Genomic DNA, 26,320 nt, shown 5'->3' with positions numbered 1-26,320 from the left:
TGACTTTTTTTTCTCATCATTCCAAATAACACTGTATCATATGATATTGCTACATGATTTTCCATCAATTTATTAATTTGTGGCCAAATTGCATTCCAAAAACTTTTAATGTAGGGACAATGATACAGTAAATGATCCAACGTCCCAGGTTCCAGATTACAGTGCCAGCATTTATTGGACTTAGAACTATCTAATTTTTGCAAACGTGTAGGGGTCCAAAAAGCTCTATGTAGTAAAAAGAAAAAATGTTTGTCTCATAGATGCTGACACTGTACATCTCATTCTCCAAGACCAAATTAGTGGCCATTGAGATGCAGTAATTTGATGCATAATCTCAATGCTCCAAATGTCTCTTAGACCATTTTTTGGTTTTTTATTCAAATATCCAGATATTAATTTATACCACAATGCGGCTTGATGCCCTAGGAAGTCTGCTTGAAAACATAAGAACTCTAAACTATATTGATTATTCAATGTTTTCCATTCAGGGAACCCAACCTGAATGGCCTGCTTCAATTGCAACCATTTAAAACTTTGTGTTTTACTAAGACCAAATCTATGTTGCAATTGTGAAAATTCCAGCAGTTTACCTTCTGAAATAACATCATTTAGAGATCGAATGCCTGCAATAATCCAGTTCTTCCAAAGGATTTGAGCTCCGCCAATTTTGATCTTGGAGTTTATCCATAGAGACTGATTAGTTGACTTGTTTATTGGGATAGGTGTTAATTTACTAATAAACCTCAACGTTTTCCAAGTATCCATTAATATCTTATTTTCTCTGTATCTTCTAGGCATGTTAATACTTGGAAGATGAACTAAATTTAGGGTAAACATAAGGCGCCATTCCAAATACAACCAATCTGGTGCATTATCTATAAGTTCTGGGAGGATCCAATACATACCCTGACGTAGAATATAGGCTTGATGGTACCTATAAAAATTTGGAAAATTTACCCCTCCCTCCTTAATTGATTTTTGCAAAATTACTAAAGCTATTCTAGGTATTTTACCAAGCCAAAGAAATTTCGTTAAAATGCTATTAAGCTTTTTATAAAAGGACCCCTGAAAATAAATAGGTATCATACTCATTTGGTAACAAACTACAGGCAACATCATCATTTTAATAGTTTGAACTCTCCCCCACCAAGAAATATGTAAAGGGTTCCATTGCTCACACAACTCCGTAACTTTTTTTAATACAAATTTTTCATTCTCTTTTACAGTATCTTCAATTGTATTTTTAACTTGAATGCCAAGATATTTAAATCCTTCTTCCTTCCATATGAACGGAAAATCTTCAAATAGTCCTTTTACACAATGAACATTTAAAGGTATAATTTCCGACTTACTCCAGTTAATTTTATAACCTGAAAATTTACCAAACATATCAATTAATTCTAATAGACATGATAAGGTAGACTGTGGATTTCTCAAATAAAGTAAAATATCATCCGCATATGCCGAAACTTTATATTCCATATCAGAGTATGGAATACCCTGTATCCCCCCTGCTTGCTGTATTGCTAATAATAAGGGTTCTAATACAACATCAAATAACAAAGGAGATAAAGGACAACCTTGTCTAACTCCCCTTTGCAATTTAAAACCTTCAGATATCATATTATTAATACTTAATCTTGCAATCGGGAAGCTATACAATGTTTTTACCATTTGTATAAATCCAGAACCTATTCCAAACCATTCTAAAGCTTGATACATAAAATTCCATTCTACTCTATCAAACGCTTTTTCTGCATCCAATGAAACTGTAAAAGCCGGTTCATTCATTTTTTTTGATAAATTTAACATATGAAACAATAATCTAGAGTTATTAGAGGAGTGCCTTTTAGCAATAAAAACCAGTCTGATGCGTGTCTATAATATGTGGGAGAGCTTTGGCTAATCTCAAAGCCAATATTTTCGCCAAAAGTTTGTTATCAACATTTATTAAAGATATAGGCCTGTAGTTCGAAACCAAAGTAGGATCTTTATTTGGCTTAGGCAAAACTATTACTACTGATTCAGCCATAGTACCTTTAATATTACCTTTTATAAGTTGTGTTTGATATAAATTTAGTAAAAATGGGGAAAGGACATTTTGAAATGTTTTATAAAATTCTACTGTATAACCATCACCACCTGGAGCGGATCCAACTCTAAGAGATCTCAATGCTGTTTCTAATTCTTTTAATGATATAGGTTCATCTAAACTCCGTTTTATATGATCAGGAACCTTAGGTCCATTAATTAAATCTAAAAAATTTTTACCATCTTTTTGCCTCTTCAAATAAGGCTCAGAAGAATACAGGTCCTTATAAAATTTTAGAAATTGTTTTAAAATTATATCTGTTTGATTTGTTATTATACCATTATCATCTTTTATCCCATTAATATTAGTTTTTCTTTTTTTTGCTTTAAGATAATTCGCTAATAATCTTCCCGCCTTATTAGAATTTCCATAATACATTGTTTGCTTGGAAAACAAATCTCTTCTTATCATTTTTGAAGTTAATTCATTATATTTACCTTTTGCTTTCAAAAGAGCTTGCAAAACCTCATGTTCCCATTTACTTACCAATTTAGTTTCTAATATTTTAATTTCTTTTTCTAACTCTATATACTGCATTTTAATCTGTTTCCTAACAAAAGCTGAATATGATATAATATTACCTCTCATAGTTGCTTTAAATGCATCCCATACATTTTCAATAGATGTATCCTCCACTAAATTCATTTGAAAGAAATCATTAATTTGTGTTTTAAAATTTTCCAAAAATTTGTCATCCACCAGCAATGCATTATCAAATCTCCAAAGATGTCTTCTATTCTCTAATTGATCTAATTGTAATTCTATCCATACTCCCGCGTGATCCGAAATAATAATAGGATCTATGGAAGCTTTAATCACTTGTTGCACCTTATGTGATGAAATAAAAATATAATCTATTCTTGAAAATGATTTATGAACCTGTGAACAAAATGAAAATTCCTGATCATTAAAATGAAGAATACGCCATATATCCTTCAAATCACATGATTGAGCCAAATTATCTAAACCTAAAGATTTTATGTTTTACCTGGTTTTTTATCCAATAATGGATCCATTACAGCATTAAAATCTCCAGCCACCACTAAATTAGAAGCAGCCAGTGGTAACAACATACTCTGCAACTTTTTTAAAAATTCTGATTGATTCGAATTAGGGGCATATATATTAAACGTCAGGGTATTATTTCCCATACTTATATCAATATGTATCCATCTTCCATGTGGATCTGAATTTACTACCTTAAAATTGGCCATACATTTTTTATTTATAAGAACTGCTACCCCTGCTTTTTTACCTGCTGCTGGAGCAAAAAAACATTCCTTCACCCACCCACCCTTTAGTTTCTGTGATTCCTTTATATTCAGATGAGTCTCCTGCAAACAATAAACATCCGCGTTTTGCTTTTTTAAAAATGCTAATACCTTTTTTCTTTTGATTACATGATTCATGCCATTGACATTAATAGAAAATATCTTAAAAGACATTATATATTTTAAACTTCTCATCATAATCTTCTTCCTTCCTTCCTTCATATTTAAGATCTAAAAAATTTTTCTCAATGACACACATTTTTACCCCTGAAGTATCCAACCCCTTATTGATCTTTTCCTTAATCATTCTAGTAATACCTTTAAAACCCATCTTTTTCCCACCCTTCCCCCCCCAATATAATGACTGCTTAAGGACACACATTGAAACAGCAACCCCAACATCCCCCTCTCCCCCAGGCAACCAATATTAATTAATATCCCCTTTATCATTTCTTAAGATAAACTCATTAATCTTCCATAGTGTATCTTAGTATATCTCTCTTCTAAACATAAAATCTTTTTTTTTTTTTTTTTACCATTTTAAAATAATTATATTCTCTATCGGTTATTTAATCTTTGATAACTTTAAGCATATTTAATTCCTAACATTCCATTAATGTATCTTTATCTACTCACCAATCTTTAAATTATATTTCCCCAATATTTTAGTTTATACCACAAAATTCTATCATAAACATATATTTAATAAAGTAGTGTTATTTTTCCTATATCTCATACACTCTAATCCAGCAACCTTTATCATCCTTTTAATATCTAAAAACAAATATCCATATCTTCATATACTTCTTTAAAAGTTGATTACAATTTTATAATTTTTATCATCTATTTATATATCAACATTTTATTTTATTTTTTTTTTTTTCCATTCTGAAAAATGAAATTTTTAATTTTATAATTATTAAATTTTTTTATATACATTTTCCTCTTTTCCAATTAAAATCCAATCCTTTTGAAACTATAATATTACAAAATCAAACTTTACAAATAATCTTTTAGTCATCTCCTTCAATTATCAATAATTTCATATTATGTATCTTTCTTGTATATTTTTCATTTTTATTTCCTTTCTTTTACTTACATCTAAATGTCATAGATCATTTTTGTCTATGATTAGTCCATTCTACATTCTTCTTTTTGTTATCCTTTCATTCATTATTTTTCGTTTGTTAATTTATTAAATTAACTGATCTTTCATATTGTTTTCTTATCTATATCCTTCTTCCCTTTAGTCTCTTGACTGTCATTTGTCATTTTATTTAATATCCTTTTTTTTATCCATTCTGCTTTCTTCTTTTACCCATTTGTATTATCTGGTCCATTCTTCTCTTTTCTCCTTTTGTTAATTATTCAAGTTCTTTATTTCTTTCTGATCACTCTTTATTCCAGCCATCCAACCTTTACTCGTCTAAAGTTTAGTCTCGTGAGTTTCCAGTCCATCTTTCTTGTCTATTACTTCTTTATATTTTTTTATTGTATTTTTCCTTTGTTCATTTTATTTCCTGTTCTTTATTTCATATTCTTCTTTCTTCAGTACTCAAAAGTCTCATAGTTTTACATTAAATTTTTTGCACAATATCCATCAAAACCAGACTTGATATTTTCTGTTCATTTCAACATCCATTATGTTAAAATGGCATAGGTTCTGATTTTGAAAGAAAGGTCTTTAGCTTTTCCGGATCTTCAAAATACAAAGATTTATCCCCAGAAGATACCCTCATTTTTGCTGGGTAATACAATCCATATTTATATCCTTTTTCCTTTAATTGAGGTCTCAAGTCAAGGAATTTCTTCCTTTTGTTTGCTGTGTTTTTAGCAAAATCAGGCAAAAACCATATTTTGGATCCTTTATAATTTAAATTTTTATCTTTCTTGGCAGCATTTAAAATTTCTATTGCTTGCTGGTATCTTAACATTTTAAATATTAATGGTCTTGGTCTGCCTTGATTTTCCATATTTTTTAATGGGATCCTGTGCGCCCTTTCTATTTCCAAAGGCTGTTTAAAATCCAATTGCAGTATTTTAGGAATTAGATTTTCTAAAAACTGTATGGCATTTTTCCCTTCCAAATTTTCCTGCATTCCAAAAAGTTTTATATTCTTTCTTCTTCCTCGGTTTTCATAATCTTCCAGCTGATTTTTCAATTGAATCAGTTCCAAACTGTCATTTTTACATCTGTTTCCTTCACATTCTAAAACCTCCATTTTAGCTTCTAAGTCAGTTGTTCTTTTATTATTTATTTCCATTTGTCTGTGGATAATTAGTATTTCTTCCTTCATTTCAGCCATATTACTCACAGTCTCTTTAAGCATTTGTTTAATTTGTCTCAGTTCCTCCATAACTTCTGCTTTGCTCAGCACATCCGACTCTTCAGCAGGAAGCGCAACCTTACTCGGGGTAATTTGATCCTGCTTCTGCCTTTTCGCCGACCCACCAGTTTCATTTTTGTTTTGTCGGGTGCTTGCCATGTTCCCGCTCTTCTTTTTGCTGTTTTACACCGAAATCGGCTTAAAGGGGGAAACTTTTTTTTGCCAACCGTTGCCAGGTTGAGAGGAGCGCCGCGATCACACGTCCATTTTGTGTGCGCGCTAAGCAACGCCCCCTCTTTCTTTGTTGTTTAGAAGAAATTATTTTAGTAGATAAAGGTGCTATTGATTCAAGTAATGATTGGCATGTTTTATCCCAGATGACAAGTTGTTCAGTTACCGTTATAGAAAGAGCCAACGAACAAACATCTTAGCTGGTTGGCCTTCACCAGGGTAACCTTTGGACCCAGAGCTCAAATGTTCAAATAGGCCCAGGGTATGGTGATACATTCTGTTAAGTCACTTTTTTTTCGTAATGAGGTAAAGTTAGTTGATCGCAAATTAGGCTGGGAGGCATTTATCATATCATTTCAAAAGCCTGCAGGTCTTCTGCCCCAAATTGGAGTAATATTGAGGTGCATAAAGGAGGAGCAAACAATAAGATTTCTATCTTCATAGATTTTCCTAACAGACAGATAAGATCTATCTCCTGATGCAACAATTGGAATTGCAAAGATTTTGTTTCCAGCTACTTTCCAACCCATTATCAGCAAAGTAAGGAAGTTAAGGAACAAGATATTGTGCACCCTTGCCATATTCATTTTCTGTGGGATGGGCAGTAGATAGTGGTTAGAGCTGTTAAGTATGGAGGCAAGGTATGTGAGGAGAGACTTGTTGCCCTGATGAAGTATACCTTGCAGGATGCCCCTCATTCTTTCTGCTTAGTTATACCAGATTTACTCACATTTCAAAGTGTCCCCATGATGGCTCGCAAAGGTTACATGAAGGTCTCAAGAAGGACCATACAATGGGTCCTTTGGCATGGCCTGCCTGTCCAGCAGCCCTATAAAGGGTAGAAGAAAAGCCTGATAAGGTGGGTAGAGCTAAGGTCCAGTGGTGTGAGGAGGGAAGATGGCAGCTCCCCTTCCTCCTTATCCCACTGGATGGAGGAAACTGTAGATCTGTGTTCTTTTGGCGGAAGAAAAGCCTGATAAGGTGAGCAGGGTAGGTCCAGTGGGGTGGAGCAACGAGGGAAGACTAGAAGGAAGACCAGAGAAAAACTGAAGGTTCCAGGGCTGAGCAAGACCCTTAAGAAGTGAATTACAATATTACTTTCATTCTGTTTTCATCTGCTGGTCAATAGCCATAACCCACAAGTTCTGAGCTGATCTGTGGGATGAAAACAAGTATTTTCTTAGATTTGATTGACACCCGTCATTAGCAGATAGTGCAGTAAAAGAATCAACTGAAACACATAACCCTACTTGGCAAAGAAAAATCAACAGAGTTAAATATCTCGATGCTAAAACCAGAAAGATTCTATTGACTCACTGTGCATAATTTAAACCAAACAGGCTTGAATAGGGAGCCAATGCAATTCCATAAAAATAAAGGAAACTCAAAATTCTAGAGCACCATAAGCTTTGCAGCAATATTGACGGGAAGGGAATGGGGACTTGTATACCGCCTTTTTGTTGCTTTGATATTCAAAGTGATGGGCACTGAAGCCGATTCTATAAACGATGTCCTACCACTGTCTAACCAACCAATTGGGATGCACGTTTTTTTTTTAAAAAAAAAAGCTCCCGAGGCAGGCCGCTTACATTGGAGGAGTCTCCGGGAGCCTAGGAAGGTGCACAAGCCCACCTAAGGCTAGGCGCGGGCCTGGTTTGGCACAGAAATAGCCTTAGACAGCCTTACGCATTTCCCTAGGCCAGCGGGAGATGCGTACAATGTAGACCAGCAAAATTCACCCACCTGCTGGCAAGGTACAGGGGTGGGGTGGGGTTCTGGCAGGAGGGATTGTGCATCCTTCCTGCTGCTTTCATTCAGGGGACGGTGTTCCTGGCAGGAGGGACTGGGCATCCCTCCTGCCACATTTGTTCAGTGGGGTGGGGGATGTTCCGGGCAGGAGGGACTGGCCATCCCTCCTGCAGCGTTTGTTCGGGGGGTGGGGGATGTTCTGGGCAAGATAATGTCATTTAAATTTATTGGTCTACAACAGGGGTGCCCAATAGGTCGATCGCGATCGACCGGTAGATCTCCAAGACATAGTGAGTCAATCGCGGAGCCCATCCCAGGCTCTGTGATAGACTCACTTTACCTTGGCGATCTACCAGGCCAATCAGCCTTCCTCTCCCCGATGTCAATTCTGCCGTTGGAGAGGAAGTTCGGGCCAGCCAATTGCTGCCTGGCTGGGCTGGAACTTCCTCTCTGACGGCAGAATTGACGTCGGGGAGTAGAAGGCTGATCAGCCCGGTACATTGCCAAGGCAAAGTGAGTCTATCACAGAGTCTATCATATCCCCTCTGTCTCCGCTTCTCCAGCGAAAAAAGCCCTAGTCTCTCTAATCTTTCAGCGTATGAAAGGTTTTCCATACCTTTTATCAAATGCATCGCTGTCTTCTGAACCCTCTCGAGTATCGCCGTATACTTCTTTAAGTACGGTGACCAATATTGGACGCAGTACCCAAGATCCAGGCACACCATCGCCCGATACAACGGCAGGATAACTTCTTTCATTCTGCTTGTAATACCCTTCTTGATTATTCCTAGCATTCTATTTGCTTTCTTAGCAGCCGCTGCGCATTGTGCCGATGGCTTCATTGTCATGTCCACTATTACCCCCAAGTCACTTTCTTGGGAACTCTCACTCAATAACAGCCCTCCCATTGTGTAGCTATACCTTGGGTTTCTGTTTCCTATGTGTAAGACTTTGCATTTCTTTACATTGAACTTCATCTGCCATCTCATCGCCCACTCCGTTTGTTTAGGTCCCTTTGTAAATCTTCGCAGTCCTCTTTAGTCCTAGCCCCATTGAATAGCTTGGTGTCATCTGCGAATTTTATTACTTTGCTCTTCGTCCCCGTTTCTAGATCATTTATAAATACATTGAATAGCAGTGGTCCAAGCACCGACCCTTCGGAACACCACTCGTGACCTTCCTCCAGTCCGAGTAGTGGCCCTTCACTCCTACCCTCTGCTTTCTGCCCACCAACCAATTCCTGATCCATCTGTGTACGTCTCCTTCCACTCCATGGTTCTTTAGTTTCCGAAGTAGGCGTTTATGGGATACCTTGTCAAAGGCTTTTTGGAAGTCTAAGTATACAATGTCTATGGGGTCCCCTTTGGCCATCCGTTTAATTCCTTAGAAGAAGTGCAATAAGTTCGTCAGGCACAATCTTCCCTTGCAGAAGCCATGTTGGCTTGTTTTCATAAGTTTATGCCTCTCTAGATGCTTCTCGATACTATCTTTTATCAGCGCTTCCGCCATTTTCCCCAGAACCGAGGTCAGACTTATCGGTCTGTAGTTCCCCGGGTCACCTCTCGATCCCTTTATAAAGATGGGCGTAACTTTGGCTATCTTCCAATCCTCCGGGATCACGTCTGTTTTCAGGGATAGATTACAAACCTGCTGTAGTAGTTCCGCTATTTTCTCCTTTAATTCTTTCAATACTCTAGGGTGGATTCCGTCCAGGCCCTGCGATTTGTCAGATTTTAATTTTTCTATCTGCCTGTGTACGTCCTCAAGGCTTACTTCCATGGATGTTAATTTCTCTGCTTGGTCTCCTTTGAAAATTTGTTCAGGTTCGCTATGTTGGCATTAAAGTATTCCTCCTCCTTTCCAGCAGTAACAGACAGATCTTGAAGATGATCTTAGTGAGTAAACCAGTTAACAGCAAATCAGTTAGGCTTGTGGATATGAGAAGCCAGGCCATATAAATTTTAATATCAAAGTCATCAATTTAAAATGACATGCAATCAAAGTTTAATGTAATGAATGTAGAGCAGAAGTTATATGTTCTCTATGTCACGTGGTTGCAATTAGGGCAGAGTGAAGCAACCATAGGGTAACAAATGGCAACCCTCAAGAAAGCATGGGACAGGCACGTGGGATCTGTTAAGGAGAGAGGGAGATAGTGGATGCTGCAGATGGGCAGACTACATTTAGCTTTTATCTGCCATTATGTTTCTATGTTTTTAATACAGTGAACAGTAATCAAAAGCTGGATGAATTAAGGCTTAAACCACTATATGAAATTCATCTTAAGCTATGCAATTTTGAGGAAAAAAGCCTAAACTAATGATCTACTGGCAGCCAAGTATTCCCAGGTGGCAGTTACCAGCGGGGCACGAGGACAAGGCCATCCACCGCCCCATGGAGCGGTGAATGGCCTTGTCCCTGCAGTTAAGGGAGGGAAGGCGCGTGGTAACCCGACAGCGCGCAGCCCCCCTTCCTCCCTCCAAATCTCCCTCCCTCCCTTCCCCTTACCTTTGCGGCGCTTTATTAAAGAAACTTACTGAAGCCAGCGAAGCCTGTCTGCCTGCAGTTGCGTATGTGTGGGCGGAAGCTTCTCCTCAGACGCAACTTCCGGTTGTTAAGACGATCCCAGTTCTTCCAGTTGCATGTAATCATTTGTATGGCTACCCCAGTCATGATAAGGAAAAGCCGCTCTCTATATATGTCCAAAGAGGGCTTCAGATGTAACATCGTCCCACATGATTGCCTCATGTCAAAGGAATCGATGCCTCAAGTATAGCATTAATCTGTCCCCATATAGACTTCCAGAACTTGAATATTAAAGGACAATAGAACAATTGATGATCCAGTGTCCCTATATCAAGATGACAATGCCAGCATCTATTAGACTTAGAACTATCTAACTTTTGTAAACAAACAAGGGTCCAAAATGTTCTATGCAATAAGAAAAACCATGTTTGTCTCATAGATGCTGACGCTGTACATCTCATCCTCCGAGTACAAATTTGTGGCCATCGAGATGCAGAAATGTACTGCTTTATCTCAATGCTCCAAATTTCTCCAAGACTCCTTAATTTTAAATGGTTACAAAACCAAAATTTATTGGAATATTTTTTCACCTTTGAGGCTACAGTTTCATCAACCAAAGTTTCATGTGGTATCTGTTGATTCCATACACTCAATGTGTGCCCCACCTGTTACTCGGCAAACACTGATGCGATAATTGAGCTCGGAATGGACCAGACTCTCCGAAGCATATCCGGCGTGATCACATTTATAGCTTCAGTGATGCGTTCCTGCAGATCATCCATAGTTGCGGGTAATGTCCGGTGATCTCGGGGCCATTTGAGGAACACCTGGTCATTTTGTTATGTTATATTGTCTGAAGGTTGTAACTTCTGGCAGCAACTGCAGCTTATAAGGGTGAAAGTGCAAGCGATTGTGTAAGATCTTGCTAACCATACTTTTTGAGACTTGTATTTGCTGTCATCTTATTTATAAACATATTCCAATAAGTTTTGATTTTGTAACCATTTAAAAATCAAGGAGTGTTTTTGTGGGCACCCTGTATTTTTAAAAATGGCAAAATTACGGTCTCTAGATATGACTTCCCTAGTAGTTTATCTTTTCTATACTGAAGTTTGCCAGCCTACTAGAGGCAATTTTTGCTGCTTTTCAACACAGACTAACTTAAATCTCTGGTCATGATCCATTCTTCAAGACCATGTGGCTTTCAGACTAGTAAAAAAAAAAATAATAATAATAACCCCCCCCCAAAAAAAAACCAGAAACCTCCCCCTCTCCCACACACACACAAATGAAATCAGTTAACCATGTACAGATCAAAGCAACATTGTCTTACTTGGAATTTCAGTGTTTGAAGCTGTCCTTCATAACTCTGGGCCATTTCACACTGAGACTTTTCCACATCTTCCAACTTTTGGTGCAGGATCTCCATCTAACATTGTAAGTTAAGAATTCTAAATTATTTCCATAGAACTGAAGAAATAAATCTCAGCCTACCCTTTTAAAAATATGTTAAGAGTAAGCTGCTAAAGAAACTACATTAAAGACATTATTGTCTTCGTGAAAGACTTACAGATTGAGTAGAGTCATGGTTCTCAACCTTTCTTCTGTTGTGACACACCTGATAGTGTTCATGTGTGTGACATACTGAACATTAAAATTCACAGCTGATCAAAAAAACCCTCAAGTATGTCATTTTTGAAAAATGATGAAAGGGAGATATACAACAAATCGAGGATATGATCTTCATTTTACCAATGAGAATCTGGGATTTATGAGTTGCGTGCAGTTTTTTACCATAAGGGATTACCGTTATTTCCCCATATATAAGCCACGGCCTATACATGGGTTTTACAAATCCGTGTATGGAGCGCAGCCTAGTTATATGGGGTGGCCTATGTAAAAATTTTTAATCATCCCCCCACCCCCGGTACCTTTTTCAGAGCCCCCTGGACAGCAAATCTCCAGCAGTGCAGGGCAGCCGTGATCTCTTCGGCATCCGGCCTGCCCCCGCACTGTTTGCTGAGTGATTGATGTTAGTTCTCGCGAGCTGACATCGGCCATTCAGCGGGCGGTGCAGGGGCAGGCTGGATGCCGAAAAGATCGCAGTTGCCCTGCACCGCTGGAGATTCGCTGTCCGCCGTCCAGGGGGTGGGGGGAATATTTCAAAAAGCAGGGGAGATACCGGAAGATAAGTCGCGGCTAATACCATGGGGCGGCTTATCTTCCAGTTTTTAAACATAGGACGCCTTTTCTGCAGCCTATACATGGGTGCGGCCTATGCAGAGGAGTAGCCTCTACGCTGGGAAATACGGTATATAGTAAGTAAATTCATAAATATCCTTATTGTCAAGTCAAGAAACTTATTCATTCTAGAGTCTATAAAGCTTATCTTACAAAACAAATATTTTCAAATTCTGGTGTCACCCCAGTAACAGCGATACAAAATCCCTCTACTGCCAGATACTGTGAAGTAACACAATACACTGCAAATACTCAGAAATTATGTAGCAAACAGAATATTTGGACACAAATCTGCAGCATTTCTGTTTGGGAAAGTCAAGAAGCAGTTATGTCTCAGTTTTTATCACATCTTCACGGTTAGAGTACTTCTGATACGCCACTATTTGGAGTTTCGGTTTGCCTTTTTAGAGAATTGGCTTCCTTTTTTTGTTTGTCTAATCAAAGGCCTCATTTCAGCTCAACTACTACTCATTATGAGCCTTGTTAAGGCAAATCAATTCTGGTACATCTGATCCTGTTCCACAATTTTTGTTGTTTTTCTGTTTCATTTCTCTTGTGGAACCTTTGGTGCTATTTGCATTTTGTTATATGTTAAATATCATATTAAAGCCACACAATTGCAGGATCTGGAGGGTAAGGAAGAGGCACTATGGGTCAATCTGGAAAGAGGGAACTGGAAATGTATTTACAGTGGTGTGATATACAGGCCTCTGTCACAGACAGAAGTAGTGGACAAAATTTTAATAGTAGACATTCAAAATATAGCTCTAACAGGGAAAGTATTACTAATAGGTGATTAATATGACAGATGTTGTTTGGGGTATCCCTATTGCGGGGTTTTCTAGAAGTAGGAAGATCCTGGATTCTCTACAGCAGTGCTGCCCAAATCCGGTCCTCAAGATCTACTGGCAGGCCAGGTTTTCAGGATATCCACAATGAACATGCATGAAAGAGCTTTGCATCCCAAAAGGCAATGCAGGCAAATTTCTCCCATGAAAACCTGGCCTGCCAGTAGATCTCGAGGACCGGACTTGACAGCCCTGCTCTACAAGGAGAGCTGTTCCTGCAGTTGGTAATGGAACCCATGCAGGATGAGACCTTACTGGACTTAAGGCTAGGGCTAGATGCACTAAAGATACAGATTTGATCGCTGTTAGCTGATTCTCCAGCAGCAATCGATGTGTTATCAAGTTTGCATGCAAATGATTTGGACCAATCGCTCAGTGAGCGAGTGACACATGCACAGAGCCCTAACAGTAATGACAGAGGAAGCAGCCTCCTGTCACTGCTGTTAGGTCTTTTTTTTTAATGGCACAAATGTTGTGTGGGTGTTACATATGCAGGCCAACAGAAGAACACCTCGCCTTCAAGAAAGGACAGTCAAACAAAAAAAAAAAAGGCAAGGGTGGTGCGTTTTCAACCAGTAATAAAGGTCTTTATTAAGCAAATAATAGTCCCAACAAGGATCCCTGTTTCGGCGTATGGCGACACCTTCCTCAGGGGACACCTAAGTAGTCAAGAAACAGCATACAGTGCTTCACTGAAAGTCCTGAGCCACCATCCCACCCACCCCCAAACCCCAAAAAATGGCAGGAGGGATGCTCACTCCCTCCTGCCACGAAGGACCTCACACACCATTCACCACCCCCAAACACCCCCTACCCTTTCCCCGGAATAAAAGGCAGAAGGGATGCCCACTCCCTCCTGTCACCGGAGGACCCTCCCCTCAACCCCCCTGGTAACTTAAGTTGGGAGCAGGAGGGGTTCTCAGTCCCTTCTTCTCCTTCTCGGTCAAGCCAATCCGGGCCATAGGCTCCTCCCCCTTGTATTCGGGATACAGAGGAAGGAGCCTAAGGAAGACCCTTATTGGCTCAGATGCCTAAGATCCCTCCCAAGGGGAGGGGCCTGAGGCTTCTGAGCCGATCAGGGCCTTAGGCTCCTCCCTGTACATCACATAGACTGCAATTACTGCACATTAAAGTTCTGCATTTAATGCCGAATTCAGTACAAAAAAAGTGTCTACAGTTTGGTCAGGCTCTTAAGTTATTAATTTAAAAAAAACAAACACAAAACTAAGGTATCTTACTTCTCTGATCTTCTGATCCATTGCGTTTTGTGAATTTATCAGTTCCTTTTCCCGGGCATCTAATTTTGTCTCCAGAACTTGCGCTTGGCGCTCCCATTCCAACTTCTTATTGTTTACCATAATATCAATTTGGTGCATTAACTCCTCAAGTTCAGCTTCACAAGAGAAAGTTCTAAGAAAAGCAAAACAATTTAGATTTCAAATAGAAAATCTTACTAAAACTTATTTCCATGACAAGCAAACCTAATGTTCTCAATTTCTCAGGTGCTTTTCTACATTAACGATAATCAATATTTAAATAATACAGAACTACAACTTCAGAGAGATTTTGACTCCTTATTTGGAGAATGGGTTTACTGTATCGGGTTTATATAAATATTTTCAATGCCTTAGCACACAGGTGAATTGGGTCGCGTTACAAGAGCGTTGGTGTCAGGATCTCGAGCAACTCTTTAGAACTCTTATCTTTGATTTGGCGAGTTCCCGGGATCTCCATCAATGCAGATTTCCGTGAATGTCAATTTCAGGTACTCTTTTGCACGTATTTTACACACAGCTAGCTGCATCTCTATGGACATGTGGTAGCGTGGCTGTCCCTTGGGGTACAGCAGAGGCCGGCCCACAGCCACAATATAGGCCTGGCGTGCTTCCCCAAATAGGAGGAAGCAATAAAAGTCAGAATGGCAATAAGGTGTACACAGGTAAGCTTTCATTAAGTTCGTTTATTTTCTAAACAGAAAAGTTCAGAAAATCAAGTAGGTCATATCTTGACAAAAGAACACAAAAAAATACAAGGCTTTCCAGTCCTGGCTGAGCAGGCCAATCAGAGTCCTTACCCCAAAGTATTGGCAAGTTCAAACTGCTTTAAAAAACAAACAACCAACCAATCCTAAACAGAAAAGAAACCAAGAGACTCTCAGTCCAGTCCAACCACCACAAAAATAAACAGGCTGGCTTCCAGATACTTCAAAGCCCCTCTCCTCAGACTAGGTTATGAGAGAGAGATTGGTGAATCTGCCAAAATTGGCATTTTGAAAAGCACTTCCAAAATGCATCACAAGACCCACTCCATAGATGTTAGGCAAACTCAAGCCCCCAATCTCTATAGGTCTTGCATACAGTTCAGGGTAGGGGGCACATGCTTTGTATATCAGTTCTAGCTATATGTATTTCTTCTATTTGTTGTTACCTGTTGTTTTTTCTACTTTTGGAAACTGCTAATAAAAATTCCTTTACCATAAATAGTACAAGAGATTTTATCTTCTGTCAATTTCAAGTTACATTTCTAACTTACTATCTCACACTTTGGACTGGCTTAGGCAACTTACAATCTAAATTGAATAAACTTTAACTTATTGTATGTTCAATCGATGGTATATCAAAAATTAATAAACTTGAAAACTTGGTGAAGGAAAGAGGGATTGTGAGAAAAATGGACACAGACGTGCTGGTGAAGGTAAGGAAGGTAGAACAACACAAAAAGGGAGGCCATTATGTCTATAGAACCTCACTGCTGAGACCACAGAAGAATAAAGGAATAAATATGAGGGAATTATGAGAAAGCATCCTCCAAGTCTTGGAGGAGTTGCATCACTTTCGAAACCGCTAGTTCGCCTTCTTCCTTAGATGGGGCTCTGATCAGCCAATCGTCCAAATCGCTCTCCAAGGGCTCTGGGAAGGATTTCTTCCCTGGCAAATGATCCTCCTGCAACTCCCCAGCCCTAGAGGTACCAGAGGGGGCTAAGCCCAGGGCTCTCACCCCCCTCATGTGTGCTATGGACACTCCCTCACCCTACCATCCAGCGCAAACCTGGAATGATACAAGGATAGAAAGGTCCGAGTCCATAATAATTAATTTCAAACAAAATCAAGGTGTTTTGAGGCAGTTAGAGGTTTTTAATTAAAACTGAGAAATTAAAGATGGCTCCAAAACATAGCCCAGGAAAGCTACCGCAAGTTACAAAAAATTCAACCTGCACGCTGCAATTTGGGGAGGAAAATGCAACCTGCACTTAAGTGTCTGATAAATCAGTTCTCTTGCTCCCAGGAGAACAATCCCCAAGCTCTTTAACTGTTAGTGCAGGCTGAATAGACAAGTTCCTTTACGGTTGCCTGACAGCAGCAGACATTGTGCCTTCTCAAAGGCAGAGTTGCTCCAGGACCACTGAGGACCTCTTGAGTACCGCAAACCTCAAAATTAGATTTAAAAATCCGAACAAACCCCCGAGTCTTTAAGTACCAGAAAGCTGGATGGCTCATCAGCTATATCTGGGGGTTGCCCTGTGAGCTGCAGTCCACCCTTGTGGAATCTGCATCCTCTCACAGGCACAGTTGCCCCCAAAATGAGGTATTCTAGCACCAAAGCCTCACGAAATGGATTAATAACCTGAAAATAATAAAAAACCAAATAGAGAAGATCAAAATACCTCTTCTTAGTTCGCTCGCAGAAGAAAAAAACTGAAGAGAGAGCTATACTCCATTGGTGAAGGAGAAGCTGAAAGACGCAATCAACACCCTTCTGCATATGGTTCGCGAGCATGGATTGATCACCTAATTAATAAAGGACAAAAAGAAAATCCAACAAATCTGCAGTAAAAAAAAAATACGATAAACCAAAGACAAAGAAAAATACTGCAGACAGATGCACAACATGTAGGCAAAGTTTATTTTAAACAAACAGATTGTTGCGTACAAATGAACCACTTTATGTAAAAAATGAAACTAAACACGGTCCATGTTTCGAACAAACACTCTTCCTCAGGGGTCCCAAAAAGTATAAAAGACACGCAACAAATGCCTGATCTATATGTTGTGTGCTTGGGCGGTGATGATGTGCTACTGAACAGCTGATGCAGTAGAAATGAAGCTCTTTTGGAGGAAGGAAAACTGACATATGCTTGTTAATGACGTCTAGATATTTCTTAGCTCTGGAAGAGCTAATCCAAACCCGGCACTATAGGAAAACATCATCGGCATGTAGTCAACTCATCCTGCTTGACCAGGGAGAACAAATAAAAACATGTAGGTAAATTAGCTGAGAACCAGACACCAAAGCACTTACCTGGTTAGAACAGGATGTGAAAAGCATTCCAGCTGTTGCATCATTTCACTTTCTTTAACATCAAACTGTTAAAAAAAGAACAGATCATTGACATTACTTTATAGCTATAAATTAAAGTGATACTCAAGAGGAAAAAGTAATTAACTTAAACTGAGGCCTCTGGGTTATGAACCAAATTTCTAGGCTCATGGATGCAAAGTTTTTGGTTTAAAAAAAAGGAGCAGAGGAATACGTTTTTTGGCTGTAGAGACTAAACTATCCAATCGTTGACCCCCAAAGTTCTTTAGTTGTTAATGTACTGTTGGGCAAACTATATTAGACAAAGAGAAGGGGTCATCTCAGACAGCACATGTTTGTGGGCAGAAGCAAGTGTCCCCAAAATGCCCCAGTGGCTGCTGTCTCACCGTTTCCAGGTCTATCACGCAGCAGCATTACTCCTAAAGTGCCTCATGCCATCGCCCAATGGCTAATTCTTTTCCCAAACCTTCTCCCCCCTCCTTCCACCACCACTGCATCTAGCCTAGTGTCTCTCAAACATTTTAGCTCCGGTACACTAAATGGAGCAAATGTTTTTCATGGCACATTATAATTGAAGTTATAAAATTGCAAAACCAACAAAAAATTAAATTTAAGAGTTACTTATTTACACCCCCTCCCTTTTTTTTCTATTAAGCTATTGTAGAGGCCTAGAGTGCTAAATTCTCAGATGCTCATAGAATTCCTATGAGAATCGGAACACTTAGCACCCAGACTGCAGCTTGGTAAAAGAGGACCTGAAGTTCTTTAAGCTGTGTATGGATAATTATAACAATGAAACTAAAGTAGATAGAAATGCTTACTCAATGTGATGGATGTGCTTTTTTTGAGTACAAATTAACTCAAAACGTGGCTCGATAGCCAATAAGCAAACCATTTCATCATCCACCATCTGCAGTTCTCTTTTTTTTCAATTTAATTTGTCAAAGCTGAAAATCCAAGTTCGCAAAAATAAGAAGATCCAAACAGTAACAAAGCCTTGATTGCTTTGTTACTCAAGTTAGGATAACTACAGCATAAAAAATAAAATGAAAACTAAAATTACTTGCCATTGGTTTTTGAAGACCAATCACGTCAAAGAATGCTGCTTGTCTGGGAAGTTGTATCCTCAGACACTGATAACACTGACAGACTCTTGCGTACGTATGTCATCTATTCTAGTGTATACTTATGAAGGGAATTTTTTAAAATAAAGTAAAATTCTGGACTCTCTCATGGCACACAACTGTGTCTGGCACATAGTTTGAGAGATACTGATCTAGCCCAGCCCTTAGCAGTGATGGAAATAAAAAGCAATAAGCATGAGTCTTCTGAGCTCTAAGTGCACTTTAAAGTCCCTGCTAGTTCCATCCCTTCTAATGCAAATGTGTCAGGGGGGGGGGATGATTGGAGGTGACTTTGAACTCGGGTGTGGGTGCATCCATTGTCACTGTCTTGTGTGGAGTGGCAATTTGGAATTGAAGTCCCTGAATCTAATTGGATCAAGCCATCCACCACAAGAGAATCCTGTAGAGAAGAAATGACACAATGTGCTAGATTCCTAGTGGCCCAAGACCACTGGGAGCCATGGCCTTTGGGCTCTGCCTTTTAGGTCTGACCGTTCAAGCACCGTTGTTTAGTCGCAAGATATTTAGGTACCAAGATGTCTGATGGGTGCTTATAATCTGGATTGGAAACTGTGGAAATAGGAAACTGGACTAGATAGTCCATTGATTGATCTGACCCAGTATGGCTATTCTTATGTTCTTAAGCAGAAAAGTCTGGAGCCATACTATGGAAAATTTAAAAAACAAGAACAGGCTAATTTTAAAAATATCTTGTGCCTGGAAGGGAAGCCAATTAAGCTTTGAATGGCAGTCTTGCTTTTCAAAAGCTAATTTTTTGTTTAAGAACATAAGAATTGCCACTGTTGGGTCAGACCAGTGGTCCATATTGCCCAGCAGTCCGCTCACACGGCTCCTAGGTCAAGACCAATGCTCCAAATGAGTCCAGTTTAGCAGTTTAACAGAGAATTCCAGTAATCTAATTGTGATAACACTGTGGCTTGGACTAGCACAGCTAAACTATTTTCAAACAAATAGGGATGAACCAATCTTTTAAAAAAGTAAGTAAGTAACCGTGTCGAGCTCTGCGAATGTTGAGATGATGCGGTATACAAATCTAAAGTTTAGTTTAGTTTGTAAGTATGTAAGTAAGTATATATGTAAGTAAGTATGTAAGTATATATGTAAGTATATATGTAAGTATGTAAGTAAGTATATATGTAAGTAAGTATGTAAGTATATATGTAAGTAAGTATGTAAGTATATATGCAAGTATATATGTAAGTAAGTATGTAAGTAAGTATGTAAGTAAGTATGTAAGTATATGTGTGTGTGTGTGTATATATATATATATATATATATATATATATAAATGAAATAAATAACCAAAAACTAAGGCTCCATTTTGATAAAAAAAATTTAAAATCACAATTAACTCTCCACTGGCCCAAATACAAAATAACCATATAATATGTAAACAGTTTTGATTGTAACCACAAAAAAGGACAATAAGTAAAAGATTCCAGCAAAAAGATTGAGTCTTATTGCGTCAGAACAATCAGTACATATAGAAGAAAGGAAGAATTAACCAAAGTCAAACGTTCCTGGGAACAAACATTTTTTGGGGACCAATGCGGCCCAGGGAAGCCAAAAGGTTGGTTACCCCTGCCTTAGAGTTTAACAAAACACCGAGCTTGTCTACAGTTGACAGATGAGGTATTTGGCATGGTCTTGGAAACATAACATTGCAACCAAGAAGGCTGGACAGGGCTGAAAGCTGGAGGGGGAAGAGAAGAGACCCAGAGAGATGCTGGACCTACAAAAAAAACAGGGGAAAGTAAGGAAGAGAGTATGCCAGCACAAGAAAACACCATTGCAATTTTTAGTGCTGCCTACCATACTTAAGCAGGTTGCACCAGCACTCTTGGTGCCTTCCAAATGTGGCACCCTAGACCAGGGGTGTCAAAGTCCTTCCTGGAGGGCCGCAATCCAGTCGGGTGTTCAGAATTTCCCCAATGAAATATGCATGCAAATAGATCTCATGCATATTCATTGGGGAAAACCCGACCGGATTGTGGCCCTCGAGGAGGGGCTTTGACAGCCCCGCCCTAGACGGTTATCTATACCCGACTCTAAGCCCATCTGCTATCCAGCAGAACGCAGTGTCGTCACAGAGCAGCCCAAGATTTTAACGTCTCACGTTCACCTGGAAACCAGTCGTCGCACAACAGTTAACAGAACAACGGCCGAGCCACGTCCGTTTTCTTCCCAGACAGCCAACGTACCTAGAGACACCAGGGCACGCGCACTTGACAGCCCTCACGCTCTCGCAAAGCCCCCTCTTAACGCGCAGGGTCCCGTTCGGCTTCTTCCCTGCCCTTCCCCGCCGTCGCAACCTCTCCCCTCCCCCACCCGCGAGCTAGCACAGCTCCCTCAACTGTCACAAAGCCCCCCCCCCCCCCCTATTCCCATCCTACCTTCAGAACTGACGTCTTAAATCACCCGCCACCAGCCCCGCCGTTTCCCCTTCGCTGCCGTCCCGCCTCCTCTGACGCATCTTCTCGCCTTCGGCCGCGTCCCGCCCCTGCACATAAAGACAGGAAACACGTCAGAGGAGGGCGGGACTTGCTGAACTGGGATTGCGTCAGGTTTGGGGGCTTGAGAGTGATACCCGGACGGGGGATGGAAGGGATTGCTCGTTATCGCACTTTTGGGAGGTGTCGATACCTCGGGTCTGCTTCCAGCTCGTTCAGTTTGTTTGGGACGGGGTTGTCCGGGAGTTTCCTGGAAGAAAGGCACAGGACCAGTCCTTGGAAATCTCAAGTGATAGGGGATGGGGGCGCTCGTATACCGCCTTTTTGCGGTTATACAGGTATTTATTTTGTACCTAGGGCAGGGGTAGGCAATTCCGGACCTCGAGAGCCGGAGCCAGGTCAGGTTTTCAGGATATCCGCAATAAATATGCATGAGATAGATTTGCATCTCAAGGAGGCAGTGCATGCAAATCCATCTCATACATATTCATGGTGGAGATCCTGAAAACCTGGCCTGGCTCCGGCTCCGGCTCTCGGGGACTGGAATTGCCTACCCCTGACCTAGGGCAATGGAGGATTAAGTGAATTACCCAGGGTCTCAAGGAGCAGCGCTGGGATCGACCCCTAAAGCTCAGGTTGCTGAGGCAGCAGCTCTACTACTAGGACTAGGTCACAGGAGAACAGTGACATAGTAAGGGGGGGAGTGGTCTGCCCCGGGAACAGTCTTCCTAAGGGTGCAGCAGCACCCCTCCCCCTCTCCTTGTTCTGCACATGCGCCCCTTGCCTTCCCCTGGCACGAGGTTGCTGTTCGCATCAGCATCGATGCGCTCTCTGATAGGAAGTGATGTCAAAGGGCGAACTGACAGCACTATAGGCAGTATGCTGCTTATGCAAAGAAGCTAAAAAGGTACAGGGAAGGGGGTGCACGTGGCAGGGGGTGGGCTGCTCACCCTTACTACACCCCTGCAGGAGAGCTTGTCCCGAATCGGTTTGCCATAGGCCTTGCGCCTGTCCATTAAAGAGCATCAAGAGCCTTCCAAAGGACTTTTTACACTTCTGCATTGCACTCAACTTTGTGCATGGACTTTCACATGCACAGTGTGTTCGCACACTTCCTAATGTCTTTGAGCCTATTGATTTTCATGCACTGTGGCTTTTACTGATGTGACCCCCAAAAAGTGAGCAAAAAAACCCCTCAGCAGAGTAAAAAAAAAAAAAAACCAGCAGGGTAAAAAAAAAAGATTCCCCCACTTAAAACCAACAAAAAACAAAGGAGTAAGGGATCTATCACCATGTCTTTCAACCAGTGTAAAGTTTAATCAAGAGATTTGATTTTCATATTGGATAAAGAGAGTCCTGATTAAACTTTACATTTTCTCTTGGGGTTTCTGCAGCTGGCATTGTTCTTGTATGTTTCCGGGTCTCATTGAGTCCTGTCCAGTAGAAACTACTTCAGCCATCATTCTATGGCTTTCTTCTGAGTATGCTGTGAGATCTACAGTTTGTCTTTGTAAATAGTAGGTCTATTGACCTGATTGGGAACAGTACAGTATGTTGGGTCATCAATTTGAATTTTAGTGGGAAAGTCAGTGGTCACAAATTTGAATTTTGGTGACTTTCCCACCAAGCATCTTCTCAGCCCAAGAACTTGCAGATTTCTTCCTCAACAAAGTTAAATTGGTCCAATCGGAAGTTGCCAAGACAGCCTCTTCAAACTTGTCCCAGCACAATTATATGGAATACACTGAACCCATAAATGCAGACCAAATCTGGTCTTCATTCACTAACCTTTCCTTCACCGATACCAATAGACTAATATCAAAACTAGCTTTACGAAACAGTCCCCTTTACAACTGTCCTCCTTACCTTCTTTCAGCAGCTCCGCATCATATCACTAACTGACTCATTAATCTGCTAAATAGTTCCTTGAACCAAGGGCACCTATCCAAAGAAATGGGTAAAATAGCCTTAACCCCTATACCAAAAACAGCACAAGCAGACCTCTCCATACCATCCAACTACAGACCAATTGCTGGCATTCCGATCCTCACTAAAATCCTTGAGTACCACGTCAGCAAGCAGCTAGCCTCAAACATAGAGCAACACTCCTGCCTTCATACATCCCAATATGGCTTCCAAAAACAGCACAGCACCAAGCTCCTCCTTATCACTTTAATCACTAAAATTAAACAATTGCTAAGCTCGGGTCATCAGGCCATTTTACTCCAATTTGATATCTCCGCAGCCTTCGACTCAGTGGACCACCAATTGCTACTAACCAAACTCTCGGAAATCGAAATAACAGGAACTGTATTGAAATGGTTTGCAGACTTCCTACAAAATCGCGAATACATGGTCAAAAAGCAAGAATCATACTCCAACCCCTGGTTCTCCATTATTCCCAATCCTATTCAATCTATTCATGAGCTCACTGGGCCATATCAAAATGGAAGATGAAACTATACTATCGTATGACGACGACATCCTCCTCCTCATCCCCATAACCAACAACCATCCCAATATTGCCAAAAAAATCTCAAACAATATAGATAAAATTCAAACCTGGACAACGAACAACAAGTTGAAACTGAAGGCCACTAAGACCAAAGCCATTGGTTTCTGCACTGCACAACAGAATGTCATACCTAACCTCACTCTTTCATCATGTATCACTTTCATAATGGAAAAATCCACCAAGGTACTAGGCTGCATCTTAGATGACACTCTCACAATGGAACCACAAATATCTAACCTTCGGAAAAAGACCATCTACACTATGCGTCAACTATGTCTCACAAGACCATACTTCCACCCACACTACTTTGCTCTGATAGTTCAGATGATGGTCCTACCCCAACTGGACTATTGCAACTCCGCCTACCTTAGCATCAACATCGCTCTTATCCACAAACTACATCTCATCCAGAACACAGCTGTTAGACTAATCTACAAATTAAAGAAATTTGACTCGGTCACAACCTTCATTAGGCAACTACATTGGCTCCCCATATCATCCCGAATAATCTTCAAATCGTCTTGTATCCTACACCAAATCCTATACGGAAGCTCAGCAGCCCCTCTCATCCAATTATTCTCTAATGTTTGGACAACATCAAAAAGAATTCTTAACAGAGTCCAACTAAACCTATCATCTACAAAATACCTTCACAACAAATGAATTTTCCACTCTATGCTAACCTATCTGGGTGTAAAAATCTAGAATGACCTACCAGATGCTATCAGGAAAGAGACAAACTACACTAGATTCAGAAAAAACCTGAAGAGTAACCTTTTTGACAACTAACTAACTATCTTAGTTTCTGTATAGCATCCCTTACATCTAAGTCCCTTCTCTTATCTCTCCATGTCCTCTTCCCCTCCTTCTTTCCCCTTTCTCTTTGATCTGTCGCCTTGAGCCTGTATAGGTATGTTGCGACTCACAAATGGAAGATGAAGATGAAAGAAGTGGGCTTAGAGTCTGAATATAAATACTGCCAGAACAGCCTGATGTACCGAGTCAGGCAGTTTGTTCCAGGCATATTTTATTTATTTAAAAAATGTATATTATGCCTAGAACTAAGCAGTTTCCAAGAAGCATACACATATCATTAAAAGAGATACCATTACATAGGACAAGAGCATCTTTCTTTGCATCTTCATAGCTGTCTGCTTACAACATATTACTTAAATACACTAACAAATAGCTGCATTTTCAATAACTTAATAAAATTCATACAATCAGCACAAAGTCGCAAATGCCCTGGTAATGCGTTCCACACCAGCTATAGAAAACATTGTAGCCCTCGTCACAGCATAATGCACTCCCAGTTCCCTAGTCGCTGTCTGTCTCATCCCACCTTTGGACCTCAACACTTCCTGGTCGATATATTTCCAATAAAGTTTTAAAATATATGGGGCCCATCTGATACAAATCTTGATGAACTGTGGATAGCACCTTGTATTGCACTCTTTGTTGTACTGGAAGCCAATGTTTCAAAATAGGTGTAATGCGGGCCATCCCAGAGAAACCAGTGATCAGCCTAGCAGCTGAGTTTATCAGTAATTGTAAAACCTTACACTTTGTCTTAGCTATTCTGAGATAAAGCGAGTTGCAATAATCTAATCTTGACAGTATTAGCCCTTGCACTACTGATCTAAAATCATAGGGAGTAGACATGGATTTCAATCTGTGCAAAATATGCAGCTGAGCATATCCTCCTTGAATGGTCTTCAGAATTTGTTTTCCCATTGATAAAGCAGAGGCTAAGCATACCCCCAGTACTAACATCTCTTTCTTCACATTTAATTGGACACTTAACACATTCAAACATTCAGGATATATTCCATCCTTATCCTGACCCACAATCATCACCTAACATTTAATTGTAAACCATGGCTAGACATCCACAATGAGAATGCACAAAAGGGAGAAAGAAAATCCAACGTAGTCTGCAGTAAACAACAGCAAGCAGAAAACAACGAACAGACTGCAGATAATGTACAAGATGCAGGCGTTGTTTATTAATAAATGCAGTAACATATACAACCTTATAGCCAACCAAGGGACCCGACACGGTCCATGTTTCGGATAACACGCCTTCCTCCGGGGTCCATGGTGGTTAAGGTATAAAGCAAACTGCATAAAAGATAACAAACACACGCCAATCACGATCAAATGGGGTCAAGTAAGTCTTTTTTTTTTTTGCCATTGTGCAAGACTTACTTGACCCCATTTGATCGTGATTGGCGTGTGTTTGTTATCTTTTATGCAGTTTGCTTTATACCTTAACCACCATGGACCCCAGAGGAAGGCGTGTTATCCGAAACATGGACCGTGTCGGGTCCCTTGGTTGGCTATAAGGTTGTATATGTTACTGCATTTATTAATAAACAACGCCTGCATCTTGTACATTATCTGCAGTCTGTTCGTTGTTTTCTGCTAGACATCCACAATCCCACCTCGTTCATGCACAGATTCAATCTTGCCTCGACTCTTTGGTGTTGGTCCCCTATAGGGAAAAATAATAAAATATCATCAGTGTACAGTCTACTGATCCCCCAATTTTTAAAATACCTTTCCTAATGTTGCCATATAAATATTGAACAACAAAGCCAGTAGTGCT

General features: G+C 40.1%; 1 protein-coding gene across 5 annotated transcripts in view; it reads right to left on the bottom strand.

Moving 5' to 3' along the window:
• DEUP1 (deuterosome assembly protein 1) overlaps window positions 1–21,235 on the bottom strand; it is a 70,332-nt gene extending 49,097 nt beyond the window's left edge. The window contains exons 1-4 of one of the 5 annotated variants that reach the window (XM_033948618.1): window positions 21,141–21,235; window positions 17,585–17,649; window positions 14,524–14,695; window positions 11,530–11,625 (exon numbers count right to left, since the gene is read on the bottom strand). In XM_033948618.1, coding sequence (XP_033804509.1) covers window positions 11,530–11,625; window positions 14,524–14,695; window positions 17,585–17,628 — 312 coding nt within the window. In that variant the 5' untranslated portion in view covers window positions 17,629–17,649; window positions 21,141–21,235. Of the gene's footprint in view, window positions 1–11,529; window positions 11,626–14,523; window positions 14,696–16,949; window positions 17,074–17,584; window positions 17,650–20,869; window positions 20,894–20,948; window positions 21,067–21,140 lie in introns of those variants that run through there. The other 4 variants (XM_033948619.1, XM_033948620.1, XM_033948621.1 and 1 more) reach the window with 4 other exon arrangements.
• Window positions 21,236–26,320: the final 5,085 nt, after the last annotated feature.

The sequence above is a fragment of the Geotrypetes seraphini genome, chromosome 6 (assembly GCF_902459505.1).
Source record: "Geotrypetes seraphini chromosome 6, aGeoSer1.1, whole genome shotgun sequence".
Classification (NCBI taxonomy): domain Eukaryota; kingdom Metazoa; phylum Chordata; class Amphibia; order Gymnophiona; family Dermophiidae; genus Geotrypetes; species Geotrypetes seraphini.
This window is presented reverse-complemented; position numbering and strand designations above follow the sequence as displayed.